Genomic DNA, 26,270 nt, shown 5'->3' with positions numbered 1-26,270 from the left:
AAAGGTTCAGAGAGTCAGGACTAGTGCCAGTTCGTTTTTCCCCAGTTGGGAGGATTTTGAGTCAGTGGAATTATATTCCAGGGATAACCAAAGACTATTTTTAACCAGACAAGGACTTAGCATCATAGGGCTATAATGTTCAGATGGGCTGACTCAAATGTCACACAAGCATAGGCACAACCAGTATCAGATACTAAGTCAAAGGCCGGACAATGTACTTCATTGTGCAAGGCATAGCCAGTCCTAGGGCTTCTATTTATATCTGGAGGAGTAAGATGTCACGTCTTGGAGGAAGGTAACTGATCACTGAGTTTCTGAGCAGGAACATTGGACAACAAAACAGGTGGAATGGTCAAAGGCATCAATGTCCTAGAGTTTCAAACAGTGAAAATGGCTCTGGTAATCTTACATCAGTTTTGTCTTCATTATCATATTTTCCTTTATATTGAAAACATAGCAGTAGTTGCCTAAGTCAGCTGGTTATCATGCTCAAAGAGTAAAATAGGTACAGGAGGCCCTACAATGATTCTTTTCCCTTCAGCACCCCACAAATACTGAAATAGCTGAATCCAGCAGCCTATTGACTCAGCCAAAAGCCATGCATCCCAGCGAATGGATTCTAAGGGAAAAGGCTTGCCTTTTCCATCTCTGATCTAGAGATTTGGTCCTGGCAATCAGAGATGTATTTTGGTGTCAGGAAAACTCAGAAAACAACAAACTTATGTTGCATAGTCCAAGACCCAGTGACAGTAGCACAGGGCAACATCTCCAGTTAATGGAGTTTCATCCTAGTATGTGTGTTCCCCTACATCACCCTCTCTACCAATCTGAGGTTCCTTTGAAAAACAGAGCACACCTGCTCAACTGGCCATGAAGGATGTAGTTTTGTGGATTTGTCACTAGTGACTTTAGAATCACCCCTCCTTCTAACCTTTTTCTCCTTCCTCGTGTCACAAGAGACCTTCACCTCTCCCAGATCAACTCAGTCTATCATTGTGGCTTCAGAGCAAGTGATGTTCTAGGAGCTTGGTCTTTTACACCAGGTTGTCTACGTCTTGCTGTTGCCCAGAAATAAAGAGGCTGTGGGCAGTCTTCTCTACATCAAGCTCAGATGCGGTGAGCAGGCTAGGAATGTTTCTTTCTCTTTATTCTGAGTTTTTCCAAGGGATGGTGTGATACAGGCCTGGCCTGCCAGGGGTCAGGTACTCACATCATGTGCTCTGTGCTTCTCCCTTGGTGTCTTGGTTCTTTGAAGCTGCTGTCTGTTTCTCCCCTGGCCAGTTGTACTTTCCCACACTGGAGCCAAAATTAGTGTTGGGCTCACACAATTTACTTCCTTTGAGCTTTTCAACTATGTCGCCTTCCCCTAACATCCTGGAAGGTGGTGGTCCTTTGGAAGGAATCTCCCTGGCCTGTGAAATAGTGGAGCTGGCTGCTCCCTCACTGATCTTTTCCTGTATTCCTCTAATAAAGTAGACTCATGTATTTTTTTAAGGCCATAACTGATCATCTAGTCTGACCTCATGCATAACATAGGCCATAGGACTGCCCTGCATTAATTCCTGCTTCAAGCCCAATAACTGTGGGCCTTACCCTAATCTCCTTCCCATAAGAACAGCCATATTGGGTCAGGCCAATGGTCCAGCTAGCCCAGTATCCTGTCTTCTGACAGTGTCCAACACCAGATGCTTCAGAGGGAATGAACAGATTAGGGAAAGTAACAGAGGGGTAGCCGTGTTAGTCTGAATCTGTAAAAAGCAACAGAGGGTCCTGTGGCACCTTTAAGACTAACAGAAGTATTGGAGCATAAGCTTTCGTGGGTGAATGCCCACTTCATCAGACGCAATGAAGTGAATGCCCACTGATGAAGTGGGCATTCACCCACGAAAGCTTATGCTCCAATACTTCTGTTAGTCTTAAAGGTGCCACAGGACCCACTGTTGCTTTTTACAGATTAGGGAAATTATCAAGTGATCCAGTCCCTGTCATTGAGTCCTGGCATCTGGCAGTCAGAGTCTTAGGGACACACACAGCATGACCATGACCTTGCATCCCTGACCATCTTGGCTTAAACCCATTGATGGACTTATCCTCCACGAGCTTATTTAATTTTTTTAATCCAGTTGTTTTTGCCTTCACAGCTTCCCCTCGTAATGAGTTCCACAGGTTAACTGTGTGTTGTGTGAAGTACTTACTTATGTACTTCCCACTCAATGTGCAGAGGCAGTCAAAAAAGCTAACAGAATGTTGGGAATCATTAGGAAAGGGATAGAGAATAAGACAGAAAATATCATATTGCCTCTATATAAATCCATGGTACGCCCACATCTTGAATACTGCATGAAGATCTGGCCGCCCTATCTCAAAATATATATATATATATTGGAATTGGAAATGGTACAGAAAAGGGCAACAAAATGATTAGGGGTATGGAACAGCTTCCATCTGAGGAGAGATCAATAAGAGTGGGACTTTTCAGATTGGAAAAGAGACAAGTAAGGGGGGATATGATAGAGGTCTATAAAATCATGACTGGTGTGGAAAAAGTAAATAAGGAAATGTTATTGACTCCTCATAACACATAATTAATAGGCAACAGGTTTAAAACAAACAAAGGGAAGTATTTCTTCATACAATGCACAGTCAGCCTATGGAACTCTTTGCCAGAGGATATTGTGAAGGCCAAGACTATAACAGGGTCCAAAAATAACAAGATAAGTTCATGGAGGATAGGTCCATCAATGGCTATTATCCAGGATGAGCAGGAATGCAAAACCGTGCTCTGAAGTGTCCCTAGCTTCTGTTTGCCAGAAGCTGGGAATGCATGACGGGTGGATCACTTGATGATTACCTATTCTGTTCATTCCCTCTGAAGCATCTGGCATTGGCCACTGTCGGATGACAGAACACTGGGCTAGATGGACCATTGGTCTGACCCAGTATGGCCATTCTTATGTTTGTTTTAAAACTTCTGCCTATTAATTTCATGGGGTGACCCCTGGTTCTTATGTTATGTGAAGGGGTAAGTAACACTTCTCTGTTCACTTTCTCCACACCATTCATGATTTTATATACCTCTATCATATCCACCCTTAGTCGTCTCTTTTCCAAGTTGAGTAGTCCCAGTCTTTTTAATCTTTCCTCATATGGAAGCTGTTCCATACCGTTAATCATTTTTGTTGCCCTTCTCTGTACCCTTTCCTTTATCTGTGAAGCTGCTCCATTGCCCAGAGTGCTAGAGTGCAGATAGAGAAGCTATGCTTTTCTTTGATAGGTAGAGGGCTATTAATATTTACCTCCACCATTCCACTGAATATGGAAAATCGCAAAACTCTGTCATCCTAGTTGAAGATCCTGAAAAAGGTTCAGTGGCCCAATGGTTGCAGAGGACAAGGTAGGAGGCCTCCCCTCATTTTGATATAAAGTTAATTTGGCCAGGACTGTTGTGGACTATTGAGTCAAAAAAAAAAAAAAAAAAAAGAAAGGCAGTAATTTATTGACACATACAAGTTGACCACTTGTTGCTCCTTGTAGTGCTGCTTGTCTCCTGAGAATGCTGCCCCAGACAGTGAGCGATGGAAGCCTGTGGTTTCAGTAAAGTTCCTTTCCAGTTCCACCAGTTTGTTAGTTGAATCTGTCTTTTTTTGTTGAATTTTTAATGACGGGAGGCAGAATTGGGTTCTCTTAATCCTACTATCCGGATGGCTCTGTGTAGCACCTAGAATGTTGATTTCCCTCTCTGTGTTTCTCTGCCTTTTGGTTGGGGATATGTTGCTTAGATTATATCAGTCTGCATCTTGCAAAGAAATACAGATATCAATCTATATTTCTTGTGTGGTAACTCCTTTCTGACTGTTGACTGAAGGATGATATCAGTCTATACTGATCACACAACTAAGTCACTGAAAGGATAATTTCTTGTGTGGTAACTCATTTCTGTGGTTCACTTCTACTGATGCAGATACCCACCTTGCCCTTATCAGCTCTGTTTTGGTTCTGTGGGGCCATTTTTGTTAAGTTCTATTTTGATTTAAGTTACAGCTCAGTTGAATCTCTGAGGCTATGTCTACACTACCAGAGTAAGTCGACCTACACTACGCAACTCCAGCTACATGAATAACGTAGCTGGAGTCAATGTACCTTAGTTTGAGTTACCGTGGGGTCTACACCATGGGGAGTCAACAGGAGAAACTCTCCTGTCGACTTACCTTACTCTTCTCGTAGGGGGTGGAGTACAGGGGTCGACTGGAGAGCGATCTGCTGTTGATTTGGCGGGTGTTCACTAGACCCACTAAATCGACCGCCGGTGGATCAATCTCAGAGTGTCGATCCCGGCTGTAGTGTAGCTGTAGCCTGAGAAGAGGGGAGGCATTAAGCATATAGAGGGTGTCAAAACTCTGTCCTCCTATGGGTGCTCTGTTTGTTAGTTAGGCAGAGTGTACCTGATGGGATGATATCACAGAGAAGAATTCCAGATATGAAATTCTACTCTATTGACTTGAGATTTTCTGATTACCAAAATGAGGTTGAGTCAGCTGCAGTTTTAGATTGTGTGTGCCCCTCCCATTCCATAATTAGCTCTGAAAGCGTGTGTGTGGGGGGGTGTTCTTCTCTGAATATCATTCTGGGAAGTTCTTCCACACACTAAGGGCAATTAACAGCTACAGATCTCCTTTTGTTAAGCTGTCCAGTTCCTGGGCTGAGTTTCCCCAGAAGGCAGTTTCTAGGAGTGCTGATTAAGCAAGCTGAGGGACAAGCAGACTGAATTGGTAGGGAATGGCCGCAAAATGGGATGAATGAGCATATATATTGGAATGACAAGATAGTGCTTCAAAATTTAAGATGGTCTCACTTGAACCAGAACATCTGGTTTGCTTACTATGTGCTTGCTTCAGGATCAGAAACCAGTTAGAAAATCTGACTGTCACTGCTGATGGCATCTCTGGTTTTGATGAAAATTTAAATATCCCTGGCATTCTTCATAACACAACTCATTACTTATACATAAACAATTTTAACTTTATATAAGCCAAATTGTTCCAGTGTCTGAAATTTTTTGACATTCAAATTCTTTTCCTTTGTCAGATAGTTCTTCTCAAAATGTCTTTTGTCTTTCTATTGGTTATGAGTAGGTTTATCTGAAAACTGCTGTTTGAGATAAGGTATCTTGCTATCCAGAGGAATATAGTACAATTATTGCATAGTTCACTTCTGGCTGGTGTTATTAGATTAATTTTCTTATCTTTGTTTACTCTTCTTCTTCGTATATTTTTAACCATAGCAGCAGAAAGGCATATATCAGTTATTGAAAGGGAGCTCTTCCAAGATCTAGCATTTGATTTCAAACCATGGTGAATTCCAACCTGACAGAATAGGTAAGGTGATGAAGCAAGTTAAGGAAACCTGAAATTTTGGCAGGTGAAAAGGGAAGGGGAAATAGTATCATGAAGTATTTTCCATAACACATAGTGTAAAAAGCACTTCTGTGTTCTGTACAGTTCAACAAAGGCATGTGATGTGAGCATTACACAGAGAGAACCAGAACATTACTGCCCCAATAGCAACAGCAAAATGCCTATTATATCTATTGACCATTCACTTCCAGAGCAAATGAATACAGGGTTGGGTTGGCTTATCCACAGAGAACAATCTTCTTTCCAGAGAACAATCACAGAAACACACAATGAAGAGATGACACTAAGGGCTAGTCTACACTTAACAGCACTGCAGCTGCGCCGCTATAGCGCTTAGTGAAGACGCTACCTTCGCCAGCGGGATAGATTCTCTTGTTGATGTAGGTACTCCACCTCCCTGAGAGGCGGGAGTTATGTCAATGGGAATACTTCTCCCGTCGACATAGCACTGTCTACGCTGTGGGTTAAGATGGTATAACTACGTTGCAGAGGTGTGGATTTTCCATACCCTGCCCTGAGCGATGTCATTATACCAACGTAAGTTGGTAGTGTAGACCAAACCTAAGGAAAACCCTGTGTTTGAATCTCTCTTTAACAGCCATGAACTCTTTCTGTTACAGAGACAAGAATAAGGTGCTGTTTTTCTCTGATCTTGTTAAATCAATCCCCTTTCCTACATTACTTTATTTTTCCTAAGGTAAGCTGCATGAAATTGATAATATTGTAGGTGCCTTTGGCTCAGAAAATTTTTCCTGTTCTCCTAGCACTGTTTTTTATAGTAGACTAAACTTTGTACATAGGGCTTCTAGTTTCAAGAAGTGTAAGTCTTGTAAATATTCAGTGTTAGACCACCCTAAGAGGAACAAAAATGTCTTTCATGCTTTTGTAAGCGTTCAGTTAGTTAGTTTAAAGATCAGTACACTCATAAAGCAAAGAAATATATAAGAATATTCTCTATATAAGAATATATAAATGTATAAAAAACTGGTCATTTGAACAAAAATCTGATACCAAAGTAAAATTTCAAATTAATAATTTATAATATTTCTTCATTTTATATGTAAAAGCATAGAAATGCATTGCAAATAAGTATGTTTATAGGCACCAGAGTGTTAGTCTTTCTTGGACTGATTAATTGGTTTTTATGTTGATAGTTTTTATATTATTTTTGTTAAATGACTCACTCAGATTGAAAATTTTGAAAGGCCTTTGAAATGCAGCGCTATAAACCAGTGCAAATTAATAGAAGGACAATTTAAAAACTGTATCTGAAAAAAGTGATACTGAGTCTAATCAATTTTGCATTGTAACTTTGCACAATTATGGTGGTGTATTAATGTCTGGATTAAAGAGTGAGGTAATATTCAACATGCTAATGAAGATTCTTAACACCTGGGCTCACGGAGACACATAGGACTATGAGAGAAAGGAGTAATTAAGCTGAACTCTCACATCTTGCTGGACCTCTGAAGAACACTGACAGGCTGGCATCAGCTGGCCAGCACAAAGATCTTTCTATGATGGAAGTGTTTCATCTTGTTTAATCAGTATCCCTGCAATTTGGTTTAGAGTCTAGACAGCTACACTTTTCATAATGCTTTAGTCTAGCTGTGTTTATGTTCTGCTTAATGTTAATTTTGTTTGTGATTTCATCTTTATGTTCTACCCTAAGCAACATAAAATATAAGATGCCTAGGATTGGTTGTGTCAACTGTCCCTATTAACAGTCACTTTCAGACACCTCTGAGAAAAATAAATCTACCTTTGATCCTAAGGGAGATGGAAGCAGGCATGGGAGAAATTAATTTGAGCGCCAGTAGGAGGAAAGAGGTTGTGATCCCCTGCTGGAAGGTGATGTGAAGAAGCTGGCTGCAGTTAATGTGGGCGCTAGAAGAGTTAAAAGTCTTGAATTGTTAATAGCCCTGGTTAAAATATCATCCTGGCATTTAACATCTATAGATTAAGATTCTATTTCCAATCATGTTGTCTTTATACAGTCCATATTTGCAGCCAAATGACATTGGACAGTGATCTTGTTGAATCACATTAACTTAGCCGCTTAATGAAAAACATCACAGGAAAATCTATATGCAGTGATATTGGTGACTTACAGAGAAGAGTGCCACCTTGTTAAGTCTGTATTGAAACCAATGCCCAGCCAGGTATTATGGGACATTAAGTTGATTACATGTGAGATCCTCAGGTCTAGTTGAACTAAGATCAATACAGGACCTAGGGTGGAGGGCCATTACACAGACAAGGATTGATGGAGCCCAAGGGCACTCCAGCCATGCCCTCGCCAAGTCCCAAAATACACCCTTTCAGAGAGGGAAGGGGGAGAATGGATGTTGTAACTAGCTGTGCTAGTGGGGGTTCCTCCATTCTGGAGGAATCCGCAATTACTTTGGTAGGGAAGTTGTCCAGTTCTTTTGCACCTAGGAAGCAAGGCAAAGGAGCTAGAGATGAAGAAAAATAATCTGGTGTGATTTGCTTTGGATTAGAAATCAATGGTAAAACGCACAATTAAAGATCTCACCATTCTTTTTGCAAGAATTAGGTGTCTTGCCAAATTCCATTTGATAGATCAAGGGTAGGCAACCTATGGCACGCGTGCCGAAGGCGGCACGTGAACTGATTTTCAGTAGCACTCACACTGCCCAGGTCCTGGCCACTGGTCTGGGGGGCTCTGCATTTTAATTTAATTTAAAATAAAGCTTCTTAAACATTTTAAAAACCTTATTTACTTTACATACAACAATAGTTTAGTTATATATTATAGACTTAGAGAAAGAGACCTTCTAAAAACGTTAAAATGTATTACTGGCACACGAAACCTTAAATTAGCGTGAATAAATGAAGACTCGGCACACCACTTCTGAAAGGTTGCCGACCCCTTTGATAGATTCTGCCAATCTAGATTGCTCCTGCACTTTCCATTGGATAATTCCTCTCCTAAGAACTCTATTGTGCAATATTGGTATTGCAGAATGATTGCCACATTTCATCCCCGAGCTGGCTGCTTTTCATTGGTATGGCATATGACGTAATCGCTGAGCATGAACTGAGTATGACTATGATTGGTGGATGAGATTATTATCATTAGCAGTACAAACAAATAGTTTTTGAAAACAGCAGTGCTTCTCCCTGGTAGATACTTGCTAATGAATGCAAACTCATCTTAAATTCTTTCTACAGTACTTGTTACTATGCAAAATATAATCCTCAATGTTTTGTTCATTGTTCAAGACACTAAAAACAAATTACCAGATCCTATTTAAATACTCTTAAGGGTAATGTTTGTAAATATTGTGCGGAGTTTGACAATCACAGTTCCCATGATACTTTTCTAAGAAGGTAACCTGTAATGTCCATGCTTGTGCTTGTTAAAGTGTAAAAAGTTCATTTTTGCAAAAAGCGGTTAACATGTTCTGCAATTTAGACTTTAATGAAAGCAAGACAGTCCAGTGTATAATACGGACTTGCTTTCTACCTGAAAAGCAATACTGATTTATTGATTTGATACAGTAATTTGTAGTATTTGAATATGAAACATCCTAATAATGTGTCATTTCTTTCCTCTGATAAAAGTGTCTTTGAAACATGAACTTAAAAATAATAACATCATGGTGATTTTTAAATTTTATTATTTTGCATCTTCTGTAATGAAAACTTACGGTATAGAGGTATGTAAGATCCTGATTCATGAAAGCACTTAATTACATCCTTCTTTTTAAGCAAGTGCTGTTCTGATTTGGGATGCTTTCTGAATCACAGCCTAAATAAATACTGCCGTTGCAAAGCATCTAACAGTATGTTAAATTTTGACTCATTAATGTCCCAGTAATAAATTCACAAGCATTGAGGTGAATTTCCTATTCCGCAAACTCACAAGTAACTTTACACACTCGTGGAGCCGCACTGAGTGAATAACTTTATACACGAGTGATATGTGCATAAATTACTCATGCAGTGAGACTACACACCCATAAAGTTGCGCAAATGTTTGTAAGATTGCAGCCTTATGTTTTAATTTAAGGCAAGTTATTCCTTTGGCTGTGGGTGGTGAAAGGGGAGCTAGTTGTGTTTGAAAAGGGGAACTGATTATTTGAGTGTAGATGGGAGTTAAGTGGCTTGACTGTTTAATTCCTTGCTTTTCATGGTTTGCATTGGCAGGATATGCAGTCTAGCAACCTTAACTGTAAGTTAATGAAGTTGTTTGAGTGGGCATGTATATTTAATAGCTGGAAGTAGGAACCCTTATCTGCATTAAAATTATTACTTTTGACAGAACTGACCTAGATAATGAGTATTATAAGAGGTTGTATGGTGCCTGAGGTATCTAAAGCATGAACAGACAGAATTACCTCTTAACTCTGTCAGCAGCTGCCGCAGCAATGTCAGACAGATATGAGTCTCATTGAATTGCTACATTATAGTGTTTTACTGCCCAAGGGTGTATGTAAAAGTGTATTTAAAAAAAAGAAAAAGTCAGATTCACTATTAATTCATGTGCTTATTTTGGGACTTAGCTAAGGAGCTAAGAACTTCAGGCCTCATGAAATCTAGAAAACATTCAATTTACACAGGATCATTTCTGTGCATATATTTTCAGAATGGTTATTGCAGAAATCTGTATGAAAGATTCAAAAAAAGGTCATCACTAATGCAGCCCCTTGTGTGGGGTTTTGGATCACAGGATCTACCAAAGTGCAGAACTGTAGCCTTTTCCTCAGTCCACCTACAACAGCTTCATTAATGCATAGGTGACATGTGGAGCACCTATCTGGCATATGAAGCATGATGACCATCCTGTGCAGCTTGTTTTTTCTGTGTTTCTCCTTGTCAGGGAACAGTGTGAGTCTTAAGCGATGAGGATGGGTGTTGTGCTTTGGCCCTTTGAACCTTGGTGAATTTAATCCAAACATAATACATGCGTGACCCTAAACGTATAAATAAATACTTTCAGAACAAGCTGAAAGAAGTTTTTACTGCCAGCACTATCATTCTGTATGTCTCCTACAAGTGCATGCCATCACACTCCTAGAGCAGTATAAAGAATTCAGCTATCTGCACTTTTTTGTATGTGTGCAATGTCATCAAGTCTCAGTCCAGCATTCAGGTCCTGGTAGATAAGGAAAAGAGGGGATGATTTTCAAATATGTTATTTTGGAAAGTATTTATTTGTAACTTTTAAGTCTACCCGTGTATTTTGTGAGAGTCAGATCCCTGATGTGGTACTGCTGTCTGAGGGAGTGGGATATGTGCAGGGGATCTGCACAGGAGGTAGGTATCTCTTGAATGGGGTGCTTTGAAGCACAACCGCAAGTATGATGGAGGAAGTTCGGGCCTTAATGATTGAAGCTCTTAAATAGTGTTATGTAAACTTATTTATTTTAAAAGCATTGCAGTCCATCTCTTACATTTTTACTTCCATTAGGACTGGGCAATATATTCTTAGCAAAATCGCTCAATTTATCCTTGTGGGCCTTCTGTGAAAATGCCTGTAAGGTGGTGGATTTAAAGCAAACTACTTTTCCTCATTCCAATTCTAGAACCCCTGATATCACAGTGATGGGCACAATATAAGAATATGAATAAGAAACTGCATAACAGTTGTATTATGCTATTCCTTTTAGTATGAAAATCATTTTTCCATGGATTTCTGGGAGAAGTTCCATTTTCCCTTTCACTTCCCATTGCTTTCATTTGATGTATAAATGAAGGTCTGTCCCTAGAATCTAAGTCATTTTTAGGTACGAATCACTGTAGTATCTAGAGACCCAGTCCGACTCCCATTGAAGATAATGGCACTCTTTCAACTGACTTTAATAGGAGCTGCCTTATTTTTTTCAGGGCTCAATTATGTGAGCCTAACTGCACGCTGAAGCAGAGAAGTGTAAGGAGCCCCCCTCCTCCCTTGCTAACTGCATTGCCAGACCCTGAGTGGGTGGAGAACTATCACCGGAAGACTGTTACTTCCCTTCCTACACACGGGGGTGCAGAGCGGGTGGAGCCTCAGCTTCCCTAAAGAACCAATTGTGTTGTACAGACAGACCAAAATGCAGTGTTCACCACCAAAAAGTCATCATTTACCACCACTTGTCACACAATGGTATCTCACATAAGGCAGTTATTTCCTATCCTTATGATTGTCTAGTTTTGGTCTTTCTGTTGCACCTCTTGCTAGAATATCTATAATATTGCACCTCTTGCTAGAATATAATCATCCACCCTCTGATTATTGAGATCACTCCAAAAACCTCAGATCTTACATGATGACCAGGACAAATGAGATTAATATTTATTTCACTGTCCATGTTAACTTCCGCTTCTGAGTACTGCTGTACATCATGTTTTCTCTGTGTGTGTCTTGGAGGCCATGCTCCTCTGATTGCGGCCGCACAGGCAGATGCTGTGCCCACTGTCTTGAAGGGGGATCCTCACAGAGACAAGAATCTGTCTATTTAGATCCAGTTGCGGCATTTTGGCCATGGATTATAAGCTCTTTGGAGAAGGGCCTTTCTTCACTTTTGTGTCTTATACAGCACAATGGAGTAAGTAGTGTGTACTGTGACTGTTGGCCCTTTCTTCTTCAAATGCTGGTCCCTATGGTTATTCACTGTGGGTGTGCATCTGCTTTGAATGCCTGTATCTGAAAATGTTTCAATAGCAGTGTCTGTTGGTCCACACCTGTACCCCGTGCCTGCTTGTGCTGCAAACTGAGGGCATAAGGGACAGCATGAACTGTCTTTTTCTCCAGTATCTTTTCTGCCACTTGCAGTCTGGGATGGAACCCTCCTTTGTCCGTGTCTTCTAGATTCCTAGATCCATTGTTCCTGTAAAAAATTGTAAATAGTTAATTAGTTTTAATTCTTTGTAGTTTTTATAATTAGTGTTAATAGTCATAGTTTAGTTAGCTGGCATTGGGTGTGGGGTCCCTCCAACGTTTGGGGCACTTATCCCCAAAGTTCCAGGCTTCAAGCCTTGCCTCAGGTGCCTTCAGGTCTTCCTGGTAAGCAACCTGCGCCTGAGCTGCCTTTTCTGCCTGGGGGAGTCACACATCCCATCAACATGTGACATCTGCTACTCCTTCCCCCCTGTACTAGGCAGACTCGGGAGTTCAGACTTTGGAAGCACCTAACGGAGCTCTCCAGGAGGCCTTGGTTGGACCTGAGGCCTTCCTGCTCCCCACCTTGTTGACTGGATCCTCCGAGTAGTGCCCCTTCTAAAAAGAGGCACAATGAGGGTAAGGAGAAGCACCCTCACAAGAAGACAGACAAAATATCCCATGAATCTGCTAAAAAGAGGGCTGCTTCCTCCTGACCCCCTGCAGGGCTAAATGAGACTCCACTGCTCAGAATTGGCATGTCTGGCGCTCATGTGATCGTGGGACAGCACTGGCGATACTGGGAGTGTCTAGTGCTCTGAAACTGTTCTCAAAAGCAGGTAAGGACTGATCGCCTTTTTCACCAGCAGTTCCACACTGCGCCAAGACAGCTATGCCTGTGCCTGCACCAATAGATCCAGTACCAAAGAGTCTTGTCAGAGCTCGGTATGCCCTTTTCAAAGATATGGCAATTTACACAGATCTGGAGTCACCAATCCTGTCAGACCTGGTGCTAGTGAGAGACATCACTGCACTGTTCATGTATCACTCACTGATCCCAAGCACTAGCAGACGTGTGGATACCCTGACACTGTCAGGGATCTATTCACCTGATTACACCTCTGGCCAAGCCATCAAAAGGTAGCCAGTACTGATGGCTTCACCCTTCGAGTTTGATGACTCTTATTCTGAAGACGAGCAGGAGCCAGTACCTCTGGTTCCACCAATGGTCCATACTTTGCATGTCAACCCAGATGGGGCCTCCAGAGCTATTGGGGGATCCCTACATTCATGGGGCTATTACGTAATGACAAAGGATCAATGGTACCCACCATGGGATCTGCCCTTTATCACTGTGATCCCACCCACCGGCCTTACTGGAGTGCATGGGACCCCTACTGTAGTCCTACACTTTGAACACGTGGGTATTGCACTTGAATACCAGTAGAAGAACTGCCCCTGGAGCAGGGAAAGGAACAAGAGGAGTCAGAGCAACTAAAGCAGCTGGTACTGCCGAATCAGCTGATAAGCAGTTCCAAGAGCTGCAAAGGAGGCTCACAGACACCCTCCAGAACCTGCTGGAGGAGGTTCAGGATCCCACACACAAGCTCCTGGTCGTTCTCCAATCGACAGCTCCCTCCAAAGTAGCACCACTATTAATGAGGCCATTTTGGAGCCTACTGAAGACATTTGGCACACACAGGCCACCCCAACCCCGAAGGCAGCCAAAAAAAGAAATACTTTATTCCTCTCTAAGGGGTCAGACTATTTATTCTCTTATCAAACCTGAACTTTCTGGTGGTATAAGAAATCATGGAGTGGACCAGACTACAGCAGCCAAAATCTACTCCTTTTGGTTAAGGATACCAACAGATTAGATCTCTTTGGCAGAAAACTTTGTCAGCCAGACTACTTTTCGATATTGCAGACTACCAGCCATTTATGTCACCCTTGCCCCTTTTGATGGTTCCCTTCCCCGTTTCCTTCCAATGTGATGATACCTAACTTTGAATACTTGGGTCCTGGACATCATCTCAACTGTCTACACAGTAGATTCCTGTCTATTCCTTTCCCATCCCTTTTCAGGGTCTCCTCTCATGAGAGGATTCTCAAGCAGGAGGTAGACTATCTGATCCAGTTAGGGGATTCTTTGTTATCACAGATCCCAGTCTCTAGCTTTAACTCAGCCCTCAAACAATAGTCCAGTCCTGCTTGGTTCTTTTAGGCCACGTGGTATCACGTAAGTATGTGACCCCCTTCACCAGGCTTCCCCTGCACCGCCGTCAGACCTGGCTGAAGAAATTCTGTGTTCCAAACAGGGATTCCTTGGACAAGAGAATCTCACTTCCAGCATAATAAAGATTTCAAGAAGGCAGACTTTAGCAAACTCAGGGAGTTGGTTGGTAAGATCCCATGGGAAGCAAATCTAAGGGAAAAAGCAGTTCAAGAGAGTTGGCAGTTTTTCAGGGAGACACTATTAAGGGTACAAGAGCAAACTATCCCACTGTATAGGAAAGATAGGAAGTATAGCAAGATACCATCCTGGCTTAACCAGAAGATCTTCAGTGATGTGAAACTAAAAAAAGTGTTCTACAAAAAGTGGAAACTTGGTCAAATTACAAAGGATGAATATAAACAAATAATACAAGTATGTAGGGACAAAATTAGAAAGGCCAAGGCACAAAACGAGATTAAACTAGCTAGAGACATAAAGGATAACAAGAAAACATTATACAAATACATTAGAAGCAAGAGGAAGACCAAGAACAGGGTAGGCCCATTACTCAATGGGCGTGGGGGGAACAATAACAGAAAATGTGGAAATGGCAGAAGTGCTAAATGACTTTTTTGTTTCAGTTTTCACAAAAAGGTTAGTAGCAATTGGATGCCGGTGAAAATGAGGTATGATAAGAGGCTAAAATAGGGAAGGAACAAGTTAAAAATTAGATGTCTTTAAGTCACCAGGGCCTGATGAAATACATCTTAGAATACTCAAGGAGCTGACTGTGGAGATATCTGAGCCATTAGCAATTATCTTTGAGAAGTCATGGAAGACTGGAGAGATTCCAGAGGACTGGAAAGATCAGTCATCTTAACTTCGGTACCCTGGAAAGATAATGGAGCAAATAATTAAGCAATCAATTTGCAAACAACTTGAAGATAATAAGGAGATAAGCAACAGTCATCATGGATTTGTCAAGAACAAATTGCTCCATCCACACATTTACCAGGCACTATTCCCTGATCCTCTCAGTGGAGGATGCTTCCTTCCGTTCAGCAGTCCTGTGGTACAGAGCTCTTCCTCGCACCCACCTAAACACTGGAGTCATCCACAGTGAATCGCCATTGGGACCAGCATTCGAGAAAAAAGGGGTACTTGCCTATAGTTACTGGAGTTCTTTGAGATGTGTGGCCCCTTCCTCTACCCTCCTTCCTCTCTGCTTCAGATCCTGACATGAATTGCGGTAAAAGTAGGAACTGGAAAAGCATGGTGTCTGCACTGCCCCTTCTGCCCTTTGTGTGCTGCACAAGAAGGCTCATGGTGAAGGTGCGGACCAATGGATGGTCAGACGTGGCTGTTGAAGAATTTCCAGTCCCAGGTACACAGAGCACATGTATACCCACAGTGAATACCTATAGGGACCACACGTTTCAAAGAACTCCAGTTACTATAAGGTAAGTAACCCTCCTTTGTAAATGCTAGGTGTTACTGTTGCAATCAGCAGAGATGCTCAAATTAGATCCTCCTTGATTGAAGAGGGAGGGGGCTATAGGTAGAATATTGTCCATGAGAAGATCCTAAGTTTGGAATCGGCTTCCCCCCATGCCCTTTTGATCTGATACAGAAACCCCATTTGTTGCCCTTCCAGGCTTGCTACAAAGTGTATCTATTTGCAAAGGCTCTTGAAGAGAAAGGGGGCATAATCAGAGTTGAGGCCTGCGGGAGGGTGGGAAATTTGAGGGAGTTTTTGGTGTTGGTTGCTCATTTGTTGACAGGTTAACAATAAGCTGTTAATTCTATAGCTTGTTCTTATAAATGTAGGCCAGACAGCTGGGGTAGATTCTCCTTTGGCCCAGCTCAGCTTGGCGCAGGGAGGTGTCCAGGAGCTGGTTGAGGCTCCCTAATCTTGTGCCATCCAGCCATCACATAAATTGGAGGAGCTGCTGTAATTTATGCCTTTGGAAGATAGACATACTGGAGGTCCACCACCCCCACCCCAATGTCCCCCTTCCTCCCCTAATGTCTCCTATGCTGGAGATGGTGGGCGTGGGTGGCTGGTGCAGGAGGCAGCCATGCTGCTTCTGGCAGCTTAATGCTACGAGAACTATTGCTGTATGCCAGGGGAATTCTCCACTAATCACCTCTGGCCAGAATGCTGCCCTTTTGCACTGTCTTCATGGTGTCCTGGAGATTCTTAGGGTTTCAGGATAGGTTCCTTTTTAATTTTTTTTAATACTTTTTGTAAATTTAAACAGAACATTATTCCTCGCAAGTTTTCTATCTGGCAACTGAAAATACCATCAGCAATTTTGCTTGTGTTTCACTGCTGGTAAAACCAAGGGCTTGACTATGTTTAGCTGCAGTCACCATCCAAAACTTAAAATTTTCATTATACATACTTTTTAATATCTAATTTACAGACTTTATGATAGGCCTGTTTGCTTTGTCATGTTACTGGCCCGTTGATCAATTACACTTCTCAATCTGACCTTATGTTATTCTCTGCTTAAACTCTGTTTCAGTGATCAAATAGTTGCATGTTCATCAGCTACTTGTGCATATGCATTTATTTGGTTTCTACTGGTTTCTTAATGCGAACAGATTTGTATTTTATGGAATTTCAAAGCTCAATTTTCTTGATACTGATAACAAACAAAGGTGTGTCTGGAATTTATGTCTAAGGCAAAGGGTAAGATCATTGCAGTTATTGAAAACATTACCTGTAACAGAATCTTAAATGTTTATTGTAAATACTGTAATCCTGCTATATTCTCCTACACTAATCTCAGTGCGGTTTACAGTTGGAGAAAAGCTGAGCTATAAATACTGTACTATTGAGCAGCAGCCTAAGTAAGATTCCTCAGTTATTTTCTCTTTGTCCTGAAGGCAGCAACCTCATCTGGCTAAATTTGGAATTTAGCAGGCAGATTATCTGGATGAACCTCCTCTTTACATCAGACAGACCCTCATTTTATCTAGTGAGGATTAGCACTAACTCCCCTTTGCACAGATAAATTATATTTCAAAATGGTTGCTCCAACCTCCTAAATTATTAGGGCCGGTTTGGTGACTTAGGGGATTTTACTTTGTCTCCCTGACGTATTCTCACCAATCTGAAAGGGTATTTGCTTTACTTCTCTGGGCTGACTACATAACAGCCTTGGGGTGTATATTATGCTTCCCAACCTGTTGATGGATGGAGAACTGGGCAAGAACATAACTAACCCAGTGTATCCTCAACTCTCTGTCTTCAAGGTAAGGCTAAGCAGCTCTTTGTTGAAAACAGCAATCAGGGATTGCTTCATCTCTTTTCTTTATCTCTTAACTTCTTGGTGCCAGCTGTTTCTGTGCATCCATTGCCAGCAGAAGAATCTGACTTCCAGGATTATTAATATCATTTGGGCATTAGGCATTTGAACAGTGTTTTCTCCTTGCCTGAGTAATAGATTTGATGAAGTAGTAAGGACTCCCAACATCATGCTTGTGAAGGGTAGTGTTTCACTTCTGCACATTTTTAATGTTCCTCTCATCTTCTGTCAGCCTCTCATGTTTGACTGTTTAAGAGCCATCAGCTTTTCTGGTTCAAATCCCACTCCTGATGGCTGCATATTTTAGCCACTGTCCTAGCTGAAGAGGACTGGATTCTTCCCCTCTTCCCTTTCCCCCCCACCCCCGAACCTGCAGTATTGCTTTATAATCTCTGTAAATTTAGGTTTGTGTACATTTGTACATGCTTGATATAAATAAGGATTTTTTTGTCCAGACTTTTCTACTAATATTTCCACATTTCTGAGTAAAATATTTTCCATGGCCACATATCTCTTATATGAATGCTGATAGTGCTCTCTTTTAAAAAAATAAAAAAATAAAATAAAAACAACTTGGAAGTTACTAGTGCTTTAGATTTTCAAAGCACCATATGACTATTAGTTAATTAATCAAAAAACCTCTGTGAGGTAGGATTTGTTATCCCCCTTTTACAGCTGGAAAAAATGAGGGAGAAGTGGCTTGCCCATAGCCATGCAGGGAGTCCATGACAGAGCAGGGCTTGGTATTCAGGAATGTGTGGTACCCAGTTCCTCGGGATGGCCTGAAGTCAAACTGTGATTTGGGGAGGAGTTCCTCGGCAAAGGGGAGAAGGCAGTTTAATAAGATCCAGGCAAGGATCTTCCCTGCACTGAAGAGGAGGACAATACCTCTAGTTCCTGCACAAAGATTTGTCCCCTTTCTTGAATATTGTAACAGTGTTGGCGATTTTAAAGTCAGGTGGAATTTCTTCGCAGGTCCAGATTTTGTCGAGGAGTTTGCAAAGTTTGTGCTGGAGCATTGTTCCACCAGCTTTAAAAACCTCAGCTAGGATGACAGAACAAGGAGTAATGGTCTCAAGTTGCAGTGGGGGAGGTTTAGGTTGGATATTAAGAAAAACTTTTTCACTAGGAGGGTGGTAAAGCACTGGAACAGGTTACCTAGGGAGGTGGTGGAATCTCCTTCCTTAGAGGTTTTTAAGGTCAGGGTTGACAAAGCCCTGGCTGGGATAATTTAGTTGGGGATTGGTCCTGCTCTGAGCAGGGGGTTGGACTAGATGACCTCCTGAGGGTCCCTTCCAACTCTGATATTCTATGATTCTATGATGCTATCTGGGCCCAGTGTCTTGTGATTTTTTGTCTGGATAATGGCACACCGGACTTCCTCAGGAGATGGAGTATCAGCAAGGTGTTCCATTGTTGAGCATTGTGGAATAGACTCGATGGTTTCTTCAGAGACCATGGATTCGCGGTTTGGTAGGCTCCTTCCAGCGTTGTTTAATGACCGCATTGTCCTTGAGGAGGGTGGAGCCATCCTGGGAACATAAGGGGGTTGGGCCTTTGGAGATGGTTGAAAGAAGCTTCTCATGTCATCCTGGTCTACGAAACCCTGGACCTCAGAAGCCTTCTCTTGCTACCACTTATTTTTGATGTCACATAGCCTCCTTTGGACTTCAGCTTTGAGCAGTGATAAGACTCATGTTTTCGTTGGTTAGTGGAATCATTTTGCCAGTTACAGAATGCAATTCTTTTCTGTTGAATTAATGCTAGGATTTCCTTGTTTTCATCAAACCAGTCTTGGTACCAATGAGTGGAATATCCTATAGTTTCAGTACATGCACTGTGAATGGTATTTTTAAGGTGATCCCAGTGCCCTTGAATGTCAGTTATGTTATCAGGCAAGTTAGAGAGTTTCTCAGACAGATATTGCTGGAACATCTTGCAGCTGACTTGATCTTGAAGTGCTTTGATGTTATACTGCTTTTGCTTAGTTTTTGGGTGTTTGCTGTGTGGTGAAGCAAACTGCAGGTACATGATTGATCTTACTCATAGATGGTCTGTCCAACAGTGATCTGTATCTCTCATGGTTCGTGTTATAAGGACATCAGTGTAATCTCGGGCTCTGACTATAATATAGTCAAGGAGGTGCCAGTGTTTGAACCGAAGATGTTTCCAGGTGGTCTTAAATTTGTTACTCTGCCTAAAGATGGTATTTGTGATGAGCAGGTTTACATTTCCCACCCCTTCTTTGCCTATTGTGCCACTCCAGAGTTGGGAGTCTCGTCTGACTCTGGCATTGATCCTCTTGGGAGATTTGAGTTTGTCTGCCTTAGGTGTAGCCATGAGGACTCCATTGAGAGCACTATAAAACTGCTCCTTGTTGTCTTCTCATCATCAAGTGTTCGGGTGTCTGCACTGGTGACTGTGGCATATTGGTTGTTGCTGAGCTTGAGCCAAAGAGTCATGAGACGCTCATTGATCCCCACAGGAAGCTCCAAAAGCCGACTGGCGATCTTATTTTTGATGGCAAAGCCAATCCCATGAATGCGTCTCTCTTCAGGTGGCTTTCCTTTCCAAAAGAAGGTATAGCCACCTCCATCCTCTTGTAATTGGCCTTCATCGGCCCGGGGCCTCTCACTAAGGGTTGCAATGTCAATGTTGAGTCTTGCCAGTTCTCTGGCAGTTATGGCAGTTCTTCTTTCTGGGCATTCACTGTGCTGAGAGTTCATAAGGGTGCGGATATTCCAGGTGGTGAAATTCATTGTCTTATATCTCGTTTCGGCCATGGAGTTGAATGATCCCACTAGATGCGGCCATCCAGTTGGAAAAGTGTGAGCCTACGTTTGGGGCACTTTTTTTAGCCCCCTCCCCATTTGGGGTGAGAAGAGGGGATCCTAAAAAGACCTGCTCAGTCACGGCCACTGCTGCCTGAAATGCACTTCTCTCTCATTCAAGCACAAGACGACCGTCGCACAGCTGCCGCCTGCATGCAGATTTGTGACTAAAGACTACCAGAAATCACTGCACCTGTCTTCACTGCCACTCCTTTCTTCCCCACTGCTGGGCTTTGTGTGCGTGTGAGCCCTTGACAGAGGCCTGCGCGTGAAATCTTATAACGTGGGGAGACCGGTGCATGGGCGGTGACCACACGTGACTCGACAGGAGGAAAACCCTGACCCAGTGGCAAGGAGATCCAAGACAACCGGGGGTCTCCCTCCTGCTGCAGCCCTCATCCGCCTTCACAGCCGCAGAGTATTGAAAGGTCCTCTATATGCGCCAGATCCACCGTTGGGATCTTGTGAAGTTTGGACCGCGGTTAGTCAGGAGCCTCACCTCAGACCTGCTCGCCAAGAGGGACCGTATCAGGAATATGAAAGCTCCGGACGATGTAGCTCCGAGGGTCTTTAGTACACGCAAGCTCTCCACCACGACAAGGTTGTGGTCCATCAGAGAGGACCGCAACTGACATGATCTTCGTGGCACGACAGATTCAGGAGAAGTGCAGAAAGCAACACCAGGAACTGTTCATGGCATTCATCAATCTAACAAAGCCCTTTGACTCTGTCAATCGTGATGCTCTATGGAAGGTGCTGTGTAGGTTCCACAGAAATTCATTTCCATCATCATACTACTCTATGACGGGATGACTGCCACCATTCTGTGCAATGCCTCAGAGACCGAACCATTCATCATTCGCACTGGTGTCAAGCAAGGCTGTGTCAGTGCTCCAACACTCTTCTCCATTTACCTTGCCGTGATCCTGATTCTCATCCGTGACCACCTTCCTGATGGAATCGGGATTGAGTATCATATGGATGGTCAACTCCTCACTCTCTGACGTCTCCAAACAAAATCTAAGATCACAAGAATTGGCATCACTGACCTTCCGTATGCAGATGACTGTCATTCTCGCACACTGCATACTACCCTAAAACTTTTTGCAGATGCCTATCATGCCTGGGTCTCTCTCTCAACATCGGGAAAACCAGTGCCCTCAATGTTTAAGTGGTTATTGACTTTGGTGCAGAAACACAATACTACTCTTATTCTTGAACTGTATACCTAAATTTTGAAGAAGCAAAAAGTTAGGATGCACACAGAAAAGAACCAAAGTGAATTGCAAAGAAGAGAACAGAAGTAAAGAGATAAATACACAGAAAGAAGAGACAGACTGAGAAGAGACTGTACTATACAGGAGGTCGGAGAAGATGATCTGGTGATACCTTCTGGCCTTAAACTTTATGACTCTATGAGACTTAGGAAGATTAAAAATGGACACACTGAGAAAAAGGAAAAAGCACAACAGCAGTGGTCCAAATGCATTTGGTAACTTGGTCACCCACCTGAGTTTTTGGATTATGCAGGCAGCTCTAATAACTCTTCCAGTTGTAGTCTTCTAACCAAATAAAAAATAAACTTAAAACAGTATAAAGTGACAAAACAAGTTCCGAGGTCCTGTGGCTTAAGTTTGCAGAAGGCTGGGTTTTGTTATTACGAATAAGATATTTGAACCAGATTCTCTTGTGGGTACCTGTCCCTGTGACAGCACAGAGGAACCAGAAAGCAGACCCATTGGGCCATATGGGAATTCACCTAGCGTATAGGAGATGCAGAGCTGCCATGCCTGGCTCCTGCATTCCTTCCCTCCCCCCCCCCCCCACCCCGTTCCCCCTGGAGCTTGGACCTATGTTGTCAAGTAGAGTAGGGTAGAACAGGCTGGGGTCATAAAGCCGCACAGGATCTGGCTCTTTGACCATAGATTCAATATGGACCAAAACTTTATTATTATTCATTGATATTAATATAATAGTACCACCTAAAGGCCAAACAGGCTTGGACCCCCACTGTGCTAGACCAACGGTTCTCAAACTGTGGGTAAGGCCCATAAAGTGGGTCATAACCCTGTTTTAATGGGGTTGCCCAGGCTGGTGTTAGACTTGCTGGGGTCTGGGGCCAAAGCCAAAGTCTGAGCCCCACCGCCTGGGGTTGAAGCCAAAGCCTGAGTCTCCTTGCCCAAGGCCAAAGCCCCTGTGCGGGGTAGCAGGGGTAGCAGGACTCGGGCTTCGGCTTTGCCTCCCCCCCCCACACACACACACACACCCCACACAAAGCTCAGGCTTTGGTTCCCTCTTCTGGGGTTGTGTAGTAACTTTTTTTGTCAGAAGGGGGTTGCAGTACAGTGAAGTTTGAGAACCCCTGGGCTAGACACTGTACAAACAATCTCTGCCCCGAAGAGCTTTTAGCCTAACAAAATACACATAACAGCTGGGTGAGACGAACAAGCAGACTGGGGAAACAAAAATAATTGGATGTGCACAATTCTTAGTCAACTCGAATACTGTATATTCTGTGACACAATTGGAGCTGCTCCGTAATAATTTATGAATACTGTATATTGACCTAGTTATTGGGATGGTCACTGTAAGAATATTATAGACAAGGTAAGTGAAGTAATATCTTTTATTGGTCCAAAAGACTGAGACACAGGGTCACTGGGATATCTGACGAAGTTAGGCCTGCCTAGATTACCATCAGGGATGATAAGGCTTTAGGTAAGGCAGACATGCACGTCAACTATTTTAAAATTCTTTTTCTCTAAGTGCTTTGTTCCCACAGTTTAAAATAAACAATAATTTTGTGTTGAGTACTGTTTTGTCACAAATTCACACTGGTCACACATTCCTAAAGGGAAGAACTGCAGGTGCCAGAACTCACTCTGACCTGCTCGGTAACCACAACTGACGCACTGCATACTATAGCCCAGAGTTTGGTCTAAGAGTGGGAGAACTACGGAATTGCATCACAGGCTAGTTGAAGGCACCTTATGGGGTGCACACAGAGAGACCAGAAAGGGAACAGAAGTGTAGCTAACCTTGTAACTGACAGATACATAGCTAAAAAAATACAGACACAAAACAGATATTTGCCACTGATTATACAGCTCAGGCCCTGCACAATTCAATCATTCACTTAACTGCTGCTCGCTTCTTATTCTACACACACAGACCAGAAACAGCAGTAGCTCATAAACGTCATTTTTGACAGTGGTTCTCAAACTTTTGTACTGGTGACCCCTTTCACATAGCAAGCCTCTGAGTGCGACCCCCCCCATATAAATTAAAAATACGTTTTTATATATTTAATACCATTATAAATGCTGGAGGCAAAGTAGGGTTTGGGGTGGAGGCTGACAGCTCGCGACCCCCCCATGTAATAACCTCATGGCCCCCAAGGGGTCCCGCCCCCCAGTTTGAGAACCCCTGATTTTGAACCTTTGTGGGGTTTTTTCATAAAACTAATAATGTTCTTGCACTGCATTTGTTGTGAATGGAGAACCATTTACTTTATTTCAAGTTAACTTTTTTTTGCCTGGGAATAACAAATTACACTTGGGCAAACATTTCATACCAAATCTAACTAGCATTTCTTTTGTCTGCAGATGACTTAATTGCCTAATAGCCTATTGTACATTCTTTGCGCTTGCTAGTTAAGAACGGCCATTCCAAGTTGGCAGCCTCAAGCACAGGAAAGAGACAAGTTATTACCATAACTGGGGGAAGCTCTTGGGGTTTCGTTCGGTGCATGAATTTCATTGTTTGTGATTGTCCTGTCTCCTTCAGATTAATTAATGCACTATGTTATATACCTAGTCTCACTCTGTACTATGGTCTGTATGAGTAAAATTGTTGAGTTTCAGAGTGTGTAAAGCACTATGCTCTCTCAGATTGGGACTGAAGGTAGAGAGTTCGTCCTGTATCTAAAAGTACCAGTTGCTGGTTAGTGGTCAGCTTTGAGAATCTTCTTGGAAAATCCCTCTGCAATACCACTACACTCCGACTCCTCTAAGCACTTACACAGTGGAGAACCTACTAGGGAAACAACCTGAGTTTGGAAGGAAGTGTAACATTGCACAAGTTAAAAAAGACAAACAAACAAACTTGGCAACTTCTATGATACTAAATCAGTTAATAAAATGTATATTTCTTTACTCCCAACTGTAAAAAAGGGATTGGTAACATTTAGATTTAAAGACTATTACTTAAGGACTTCTTTTGTGCTTTGTGTGCAGGTATATGTCTCGAGTCCATGGTATGCATCCAAAAGAGACCACACGTCAGTTGAGCTTAGCAGTGAAGGATGGTCTTATTGTTGAAACCCTGACTGTGGGATGTAAGGGATCAAAAGCTGGTATTGAACAAGAAGGATACTGGTTGCCAGGAGATGAGATTGTGAGTATAATATCTAGAAGAAATTAAATCATGTTTCCTGGTATGTTGACATGGAGCCTATTTGAATTTCCATTAACAGTTATTTATAGATGATCTATTGTTGTCACTTGTGAACAATGAAATAATGTTTCACAAGCACAGTTTTACTGTTTAAATATTGCACTGAAAAAAAATTTTTTTTTAAGTCCTCCCTGTTCCATAGAAATCCTGCCTTGTAGGGCTCTGCATCTGCTGCCATGGAACACTGTCTATGGCTTTAGACAGGTTTGCTCATTTACTCCTCTCTGTGACATAACTTCACCTCTCCTATGGTCATATGTGGAGATTTTCAACACAAACCTTACTGGTGTCACTTTGACATCTTCAGAGATCCAGAGTGATCCTTAAAGGAATATATCTTTTTAAAAGATTGTATTTTAAAAGGAGAGTGTTGATTTGAGGGTGTTTGAATCTGAGGGGGAAAATTAGCTCTTTTCAGGGGAAAATTGTATTTATATACCCCCAAGCCAACCCCCAAAATAATGCAACAATAACAAAATCTGTGTTATACCAGATGTCTGGAAACAGTCTGGAAATCTATCGTGGTATACTTCTTTAGCTATAAGCCTCCAAAAATTGGTTCAGGAAATGTCAACGGTGACTAAATCTTATTAATCAGGTTGAAAGAGTAGCTTGGCTGTTCATAATATTTCTAAATTCCTGCCTAAAAAATTGCTGTGTTTTTAAAGAGAGGATGGTAAATATGTAGGTGCAAAATATGAGATACATGCTGTTGTTAACTGTTATTCTGAATACCTTTCTTTTTATTTATTAGCAATGAAGTAGCTTTAAAAAATACCAAAAGTCTCACAATGGCCACTGTCTTCATGGTTCATTCATACAATTCTGGTACTTCTGCTACTTCAGTAGCAACAACTAATTAACAAAAACTGGACCCAATCATGCAAGCCCCCTCATGCAAACTCATAACAGGTCATTGGAGTTTCATACAAATGCTCTATCTTCACTGCAGAGTTAAGGCAAGTTATCTACCCTTGAGTTAGTCAAATGAGAGTGGCCACCCTGCAAAATAACACTGGAACTGCCCAGAGTGATTGAATTAGCAGCACAGAGTGTTTGTGTTGACAGCTGATGGGTTGTGCTAACTCCAGCTGTAGCTTATATCTCCTGACAGGTAGGCCAACGTGAGTTAAGGGTTTTGTGTGTGGATGGGACTTGAATTAAGGGCAACAATCAAGTTAACTCAGCAGTAAAGATAAGCCCTACAGAGGGCTTGTAGAAGCTATGTTGGCATGAAATGGAGCTACTGTATATATGTTGGAAGAATTATATACAAACAGAGCCATATTGATTTCTGTTCCAGACAAACAGAAATGTCTTAGCTGCAGATCCTGTAAATGGCTTAACATGCTAAACTCCACTGACCTCACTAGAAACTGAGGGCAATCAGGCCTTGCAGTATCAGATTGTAAAAGTATGTCTGCACTGTGATAG

General features: G+C 42.1%; 1 protein-coding gene across 1 annotated transcript in view; it reads left to right on the top strand.

Annotated features, from left to right (window-relative positions):
* Positions 1–26,270, top strand: part of ZMYND11 (zinc finger MYND-type containing 11) — a 157,671-nt gene that overhangs the window by 82,606 nt on the left and 48,795 nt on the right. Inside the window, exon 4 of the mRNA XM_065397685.1 lies at positions 24,617–24,776. Coding sequence (XP_065253757.1) covers positions 24,617–24,776 — 160 coding nt within the window. The remainder of the gene's footprint in view (positions 1–24,616; positions 24,777–26,270) is intronic.

This window comes from Emys orbicularis, chromosome 2 (genome assembly GCF_028017835.1).
Source record: "Emys orbicularis isolate rEmyOrb1 chromosome 2, rEmyOrb1.hap1, whole genome shotgun sequence".
Lineage (NCBI taxonomy): Eukaryota > Metazoa > Chordata > Testudines > Emydidae > Emys > Emys orbicularis.
This window is presented reverse-complemented; position numbering and strand designations above follow the sequence as displayed.